Source organism: Myotis brandtii, unplaced genomic scaffold (assembly GCF_000412655.1).
Source record: "Myotis brandtii unplaced genomic scaffold, ASM41265v1 scaffold698, whole genome shotgun sequence".
Lineage (NCBI taxonomy): Eukaryota > Metazoa > Chordata > Mammalia > Chiroptera > Vespertilionidae > Myotis > Myotis brandtii.
The window spans coordinates 240237-247937 of record NW_005370731.1 but is presented as its reverse complement, the minus strand read 5'-3'; the positions used below and the strand labels follow the sequence as shown (position 1 = coordinate 247937).

Sequence of the window (7701 nt, the reverse complement as noted above, 5' to 3'; positions counted from 1 at the left end):
ATGTTACTTGTATTTAAAAAGAGGATTTATTGGGCTGTATAACTAAAAATTGCAGTGTTCTTAATGACTTCGGCCATCACTAGATCCAGAGCCTTAGATGGGATCATTAGACTTTTGACCTCTGCTTCCCTTTGCTTTGGCTTCAAAGATTTTTAGAAGATTCACTTCATGCTCAAGCTCCTAGCAGCTCCAGGGTTACATCTTACCAACAAATTCAACAGCAAGAATCCCAGCAAATTCCTGAAGTGACCTCACTGGCTCCATCTGTAGCCAGAGGACTGGCATGGTGCTCCGATTGGTAAGGTGTAGGTCCTGTACCCCCAACCCCTGAATGCTGAAAGGGTTGGCCCATAGACCAAGGGGCTGTTTTTATAAAGGGGACGGAAGACATAAACAACAGCTGTCTCCAAGTTATTTCATTTTGTGCTTCACAATCTTAAAGCCAGTTTTTCATAGAGTCCTTCCAACAAGACAGGAGGATCAGAGAGGCACACTAGTCAGACTGGAGGAAGATTAGGAGCCACACTCTTCTAATAGAGCCCGGTGGCAGACTGGATGGCAGGGTCTAAAAGCTGGGACTCCTTTGGAGAACCCGAGGGAAATTAAAGGGAACTAGATGGCGTGGGTGGGATGAGAGTAGGGGACTAGTTTTAATGAGGTGATTCAAACACTCCTTTATTGAGTCTTAAAAAATAAACTCCTGTAAGCACTTTAAACTGAGAACGTGAAACAAATAGGATCCCAGCAACTGTACCTGGGGGTTTCAAGTCTGAAGAAAGGTGCTTCCCTTTGGGCACAGAGTTTGGGTTGGTGGGGGGTGCTACAGATGTGTGCTTTCCACAAGTGTGTAAAGTTCCTCCTGGTAGACGGGGGAGCTTAGTTACTCTCGCCGTCACTGCTGATGATGCCACGCATATGAGACCAGTCTGGGCGTGGGGCACAGTGCCGCTCTTCCTCTGAGTCCAGGGTCCGGCGGTATAGCTCCCCAGGGGGGGCTGCTTCTGAAGGGTTCCAGGCAGTGCGTCTGCGTGGCCGACCTGGGGGGAAGAAGTAGATTAGTTGTCTGAGGCAGTCCAAGCCCCATCTGTTCCTGGGCAGGGGGAAGAAGCCCCTCACCTGAACAGCTGATGATGTTAGTGATGTCCAAGGATGCCACCTCTGCTGCCTCCTCACGCTGCTCCTTTAGAGCCCGACACTTCTCTAAGGAAGGGTTACCTGGGGCAGAAGAATCTGGTGATCCTCTCCTCCCCAGCAGCCAAGGACCTCTCCTGCAGCCCCAGGGCACACCCGGCCTAACCCTTCATGCCCAGAGCTTCCAGCTCTGCCCGGAGGACACACAGGCGCTCCTTGCGCGAGCGGCAGGAGCCCAGCAGCTTCTTATAGTTGCGATGGGCGCCACAGGCCCGAATGTAACGCTTTAGTCTCATCACAGCAGGGTGGTCCTCATCACGGTGACCAGACTGACAAGAAAAGACAACAGCTGAAGGTCAGGTCTTCTGGGTTTGACTCTAGGTCTCCCTCTTCACTTAATGGTGGCCTCCCACCCCATCTTCATCCTCACCTTCCTGCCTCTGGGTTCCGGGCTGCCATTTGCAGAAGAGGAGGAAGAGCTTCGGGACCTGCTTTTCTTGGAGCTCTTCCTGTAAGAGCGGTTCTTCCTCTCCCCCTTGAGGGTCCCCCCTGCCTCACTGTCACTCACCTCCCTCTCTGAGTCACTTGCCTCACCATTGGTTGTCTTTCTACTTTCTACTTTGGCTGACTTTCCCATGCCTTTAGTAGCTGGTTTCAACTTCCTCCAGCTGTCTTCCCCATCCTCCTTGCTGCTGCCACTCTGCCTTTTGCCACCATCCCGCTGAGTCCTGTTCTTGCCCTTCCTCTGCACTAGGGGCTCTTCATCTCCCCCACTGTTATCTCCGCTGCCTGCTGCTGCTTTTTCCTTCTCTTCCTCTCTGTCCTCCCAGTCTCCCAGCACTTTTGCTGCCAGGCTTTTCTGCTTACTGCTCCTCTCCTCCCAAGCTGACTTTTTCCCTCCATTGTTTGGAGCTCTGGGTTTCCAATCCTCCTCTCTGTTCTCTTTCTTGGCTAGAGTCTCCTCCCCCTCACTCTCCATTTCACTTTCCTGGTGCCTTTTAGCTCTTTTGTTTTCCATCCTTTGGGCAGGTTCTTCCTCACTGTCCTCACTCTCCATGGCCTGCTTCCTACTAGCTGAAATCTTGTCTGGTACCTGCTTGTTCTTAATGGTGGCCTCCCACCCCATCTTCATCCTCACCTTCCTGCCTCTGGGTTCCGGGCTGCCATTTGCAGAAGAGGAGGAAGAGCTTCGGGGCCTGCTTTTCTTGGAGCTCTTCCTGTAAGAGCAGTTCTTCCTCTCCCCCTTGAGGGTCCCCCCTGCCTCAGTGTCACTCACCTCCCTCTCTGAGTCACTTGCCTCACCATTGGTTGTCTTTCTACTTTCTACTTTGGCTGACTTTCCCATGCCTTTAGTAGCTGGTTTCAACTTCCTCCAGCTGTCTTCCCCATCCTCCTTGCTGCTGCCACTCTGCCTTTTGCCACCATCCCGCTGAGTCCTGTTTTTTGTCACACGTTTCTTCCTAGTCCTGCCTTTGGACTCCTTTTCCTTATTCCCTTCCTCACTGCTCTCTTCTTTCCAGACCTTACTTGTTCTAGCAGAGCTCTCCTCCTCCTCCTCCTTCCAGCTCTCCTTCACTGCCTCCTCCTCTAATCCAGTCTTGTATGCAGTAAGGTCCCTCTGCTGTTCCTCCTCATCGCTGCTCTCAATTGCTCTTTTTGAGGCCCGCTTTGGACTCTCCTCTGTGGGACTGGCTACTCCCCCCATCCCATTCTTCGCTGGGTGGCTGGAGCAGTCTGGACTGGAGGCTGCAGCACTGGGCTCTGGAATGTGGAGAGAAGAGAAGGTTGGGACAGGTTCCTCCTGCCCCTTTTCCCTCCACTTGAGATAGGTTGTCTCAAACCCTGCTTTAGACAGAAGAAAGGAGATGAGAGACAGCGGGAAACAGCCCATCAGTCCACCCTGTTCCGGGTTCCTGACTCACTGGCTTCACGACCTCATCCAATGCCTTGGGACATATTACATGCACAGTAAATACTTTCTGAATAAACCAACTATGCAGAAGGCACTAACCTGAATCCGAATTCAAACGGAACCTTTTCCTCTCTGGGTCACTGCAGGAGGTGGGAGGCCTCTTTGCCTTCTTGGCAAGGTCTAGTCCTTCTCTGGCACCCGCTTCATCCCCCTGTTTGAGCATCAAGAGGGCAAAACGTGTATCAAGGCGATGCTCTGCTACACCCCCTCTCTGGCCCCTACTCCTCGGCAACAAGCCCTGCCTCCCGTGGAGGGGGTTCCGCCCTCACCTGCATCTTCAGCAGTTCCTCCTCCACGAGCCGCTTCAGCGCCTGCTTCTCCTTGGGATCCAGGTGGTCGCGGCCGGTGTGAGCCAAGAACCTTCGCCGCACGATGGAGTGGGTGAGCGTGCTGCGGAGAGAGATGTCAGGGGGAGTCCCCAGCCCGGCCCTGCCCTTGTCCACCCCCACCCCAACCTCCAGTGCACCTGAGGTCCGGGCGGCCTCGGAAGAAGCTACGGGTGAACTCCCGCAACTCGTTCTCCCGCGCCATTTTGCGCGGGTTGGGATTGGTGGTCCCCGCCTTTTTTCTTCCCGGCCTCCGTTAGCGCATTTGACAGGAACGTGCGCACGCGCAGTGTCGTGGCGTTGTAAGGCGAGGGACCGTTGGGTGTCGGTTGCGGGCCGCTTGGACCGAGGGCTTTGCCAGACAAACCTTGATTTCCCGGCAGTTGGAGGGTCTCGCGGCTCCTCCCTTTTTTTAGATTCGGCGCGGCCACCTTTGGGTGTACGTAATCAGTCCGCGACGCCTCCGTCCGTGGTCTCGTGCCAGCTAGGCCGCTGTGACTTCGGAAGACAGAAGAAAAGGGACATCTCTCCTGAAAACTAGGACTCCCCGGGGGAAGAGTCTTGTGCCTGCCAATCTCTGAGCACACGTAGAATCAGTCAGGGAGAACCTCCGGCGTCCGCCATCTTTGTGATGTCATCAAGTCGCGGCGACACCATCTTTAGCGTCGTCCCGGGTAGCAAAGTTCCTTTCCCGGTATTCCCTGAGAGGGCAACGGGGTGGTAACGAAACCTGGGCGCGGGGCACGCCGGGGATTGTAGTCCCCGCGGGCACGGTTTGACTTCGTCTCCGGAAGTGGGGGGTGGAGAGGCGGGGCCGAGCGCTGGGAGGGTAGCGGGACTTCAGTGCTGGGCGCCGCTCCGGGGCTGGTCATGAACGGGCCGGCGGACGGCGAAGTGGACTACAAGAAGAAGTACCGGAACCTGAAGCGGAAGCTCAAGTTCCTCATCTACGTGAGTGCGGGGTGAGGAGGTGGGGGTGAGGCCTGCCTCCGGGAGGACCGCGGTTTTCCCACGAGGAAAGGGAGGGGTGAGCTGTCGCCAGGTTCCGGCCCTTCCCGGGCCCCGCCGGCTCAGCGCGCACCTGACTGTGATGCAGGAACACGAGTGCTTCCAGGAGGAACTGAGGAAGGCACAGAGGAAACTGCTGAAGGTGTCCCGGGACAAGAGGTGAGCCGCGCCGGGCGGGAGAAGGGAGCCCCGGGGGATGAGGTCCGGTGGCGGTACGTACTCGGACCCTGCTGCGGGAATCGGGCCCCACGGGCATGGTGCCTGCCTGGGGCTGTCGCTGGGCTCCAGCGGACCAGCCAGAGGGACAAGGGCCGGACAGCGTTGCTGCGGCCGCAATGAACTCTGTTCGCCCCGCCTCTTTCCTCAGTTTCCTCCTAGACCGGCTCCTGCAGTACGAGAACGTGGATGAAGACTCTTCGGGTGAGCATGACTGATAGGGGGACGGCATGGCTCCTGGCGCGCAGCCAGCGTCCTGGGCCTCCTTTTAGGCTGCGGAGGCATCCAGCGGCCAGGGCTTCTTCAGCCTCGTTGCTTGCCCTCCACCGCCACTGTTCTTCACTCGAGCATTTATTGAACGTCTGTGTTGTAGGCACTGACTTTGGAGGTACTGTGGTGACCAAGATGGATGAAGTCTCTTGGAATTTTTATCCTAGCTGGGGATAATAAGTAAGCAAGAAATTAGAATGTTAGATTTGAAAGGAATAAAATCAGGCTAGAGCAGGGGTGATAAACTTTTTCTGTAAAGGACCAATTAACAACTATTTTAGGCTTTGCAGAACATATAGTCTTTGTCACAGCTACTTAGTTCTGCTGTTGTAGTGCAAAAGCAGCCAAAGGTGATAGATAGATAAGTGAGCATGGCTGTGTTTCAGTAAAACTTTATTTATGGACAATGAAATTTGAATTTCACATCATAAACTATATTTTGTCCCCCCACCCCCAACCATTTAAAAATATAAAAGCCATTCTTAGTTTGCAGACCATATAAAAGCAGACCACAGGTGATGTCTCAACAGAGTGTCCAAGAAAGGCCTTTTTTAGGAAGTAGTGTTGGTGCTAGGACCTAGGTAAGAAAAAACAAAAAACAATCTTAGAAAGTATGAATGAGAGGTTTCCAGGCAGAGAGAATAACAAAATGCAAATACTCTGAGGTAACAGAAGAGTCTGAAGAGCAGAAGGGCTAAAGCATATAAAGCAGTGTTTTCAAACTTTTTAAAGCACTGTTACAATCAACAATATATTTTACATCATGAACAAGTCTCTACTTAAATACTTATAAGACAAAATTTAATGAAACAGTGTTAAGGTCACTATACACATTTTTTTCTGACACTTTTTAGACTGTTTTTTCTTTTCTTATTTTTCATTGAATGCTGATTGCAACAAATAAAATTACTTCATGACCTACTAATGAGTTGAGATCCACAGTTCGAAAAGCCCTAGAGTGGCATTTGTGCCTCTGTTCCAGGGTGGGACCCTCAGAAGCCATGTCACATACAGTCACCTCTCTCTGGTCCCTTTAAACATTGATCTAGAGCAGGGTCAGCAGATGACATTCAGCCAGGCTGCTTGTTTTTGTAATTTTATTGGGCCCTGACCGGTTTGGCTCAGTGGATAGAGCGTCTGCCTATGGACTGAAGGGTCCCGGGTTCGATTCCAGTCAAGGGCATGTGCTTGGTTTCGGGCACATCCCCAGTAGGGGGTGTGCAGGAGGCAGCTGATCGATGTTTCTAACTCTCTATCCCTCTCCCTTCCTCTCTGTAAAAAATCAATAAAATATATATTTAAAAAAATAATAATTTTATTGGAACACAACACCATTCATTTACATATTATAGGAAGGTAGTAGATGCTAAATGAGGTCAGAGAAGTAGGTGGAAGCCAGCTCATCTAGGTCATGGCAAAAACATTTGGCTTTTATTCTGGCTTCTCTTTGCCTGCTTGTTCCTTCCCCCGGGGATTCCAATGAACTTCCTGATCAAGGGGGTTTCAGGGTAGGAAGCAAGAAAGTCGGCATGTTCATGGTCAGAGTGTGATAAATCTGAAGAGCAAGAGCTACACACATAAGCCCACTTGTATCCTGGAGAATCCCACAGTCTGGTCAGGGAAATACCCACACATGACACATGTTAGCACAGTGTAAGGAGAACCATGACGTGAGAGTAGAATTCTGGAACAGCCAGTGATTAACTGGGCCTGAAGGATTTTGGAAGACTTCTCAGAGAGGTGCCATTACATCACTTTTTTTTCTTTTTCAGTTACAATTGACATACAATATATTAGTTTCAGCTGTACAATGGTGATTAGACATGTATATGAATTTGCTTCTTAAAGGATGTATCTCAGCCAAGAAATTGAGAAAGGCACATATCACACGTAGCCGTTATTTGTCAAATGAGTGATGGACCTTGTATGTAGAGGCACAGACTGGGAAATAAATGTTTTTTTATTAAATTGATTGGCATGATGTAAAGAGTATAGTTTGGTTGGGAGATCAGAAAGGTAGGTTGAGGCCACATTAAGCATTTCAGATGTGATCAGTAATGGGTGATACACTGACCCTCCACCCTGTCTGAAGTTGGAGTGGACAGTGTGCTGCAGGAGAGGTGAGATTGCTTAGGGGATTTTGACACCACAGGGTAGTGGCTCGATCTTGTGGCAGTTGGAATGGGGGGCAGTGGATAAAGATAGGAGAAACTTGAGAGAGGGATTAACAGGACCCTGGATCATAGGGAGTGGAGCAGAGGGAGGAGCTGAAAGCAGCTTAGAGGCGTAAATTGGCCAGGGAGTCAGAGACCTGGGTTCAAGTTCAGCCCCACACCTTACTCTTCGCCTCAGTGGCCTCATCTGAAAAGTGGAAGTGAGGCCCTCACCTTCCTTCTTGGGTGGTTATGAAGAGGAGGAGGGGCAGTGAATGCCAGGTGCCTGGTCAGAGTCTGGCAGGTAGGAAGTGCTTGACATGTGTCACCGTGGAGGAGCCTGGCAGGAAGTGTTTGTGGGAGTCAGGTGTAAAGGACCTTTTAAGAAGTTGGAGACTCTGGGCGCGCCAGCTGAAGAGTCAGCTTGCCTGGCGCCCTTCCAGAGTCGAGGTCATACCCTCTGGGGTGAACAGGAACCCTCCCCACTGACCAGCCCTCCCCCTCACAGACTCAGATGCCACTGCATCTTCAGATAACAGTGAGACAGAGGGGACACCCAAGTTGTCGGACACGCCAGCCCCCAAGAGGTGAGAAGAAGCCATCATTCTCTGGGGAGAGGTTGGGG

At 51.8% G+C, this 7701-nt stretch overlaps 2 protein-coding genes across 6 annotated transcripts in view; one reads left to right on the top strand and one right to left on the bottom strand.

The window, feature by feature from the left end:
* Positions 1 to 648: 648 nt before the first annotated feature.
* On the bottom strand, positions 649 to 3655 carry HIRIP3 (HIRA interacting protein 3). The gene is made up of 7 exons (XM_005881992.2): positions 3570 to 3655; positions 3373 to 3493; positions 3143 to 3254; positions 1562 to 2892; positions 1298 to 1460; positions 1117 to 1215; positions 649 to 1037 (listed from the first exon to the last, which is right to left on the bottom strand). Exons 1-7 carry the CDS (start codon positions 3632 to 3634, stop codon positions 877 to 879), a joined length of 2052 nt encoding a protein of 683 aa, XP_005882054.1. The 5' UTR covers positions 3635 to 3655; the 3' UTR covers positions 649 to 876.
* A 584-nt stretch (positions 3656 to 4239) lies between these two features.
* INO80E (INO80 complex subunit E) overlaps positions 4240 to 7701 on the top strand; it is an 8719-nt gene continuing 5257 nt past the window's right edge. For all 5 annotated transcript variants that reach the window (XM_014529821.1, XM_014529820.1, XM_005881996.2 and 2 more), the window contains exons 1-4: positions 4240 to 4380; positions 4526 to 4596; positions 4805 to 4857; positions 7585 to 7663. In XM_014529821.1, the coding sequence (XP_014385307.1) occupies positions 4300 to 4380; positions 4526 to 4596; positions 4805 to 4857; positions 7585 to 7663 (284 nt within the window). In that variant the 5' untranslated portion in view covers positions 4240 to 4299. The remainder of the gene's footprint in view (positions 4381 to 4525; positions 4597 to 4804; positions 4858 to 7584; positions 7664 to 7701) is intronic.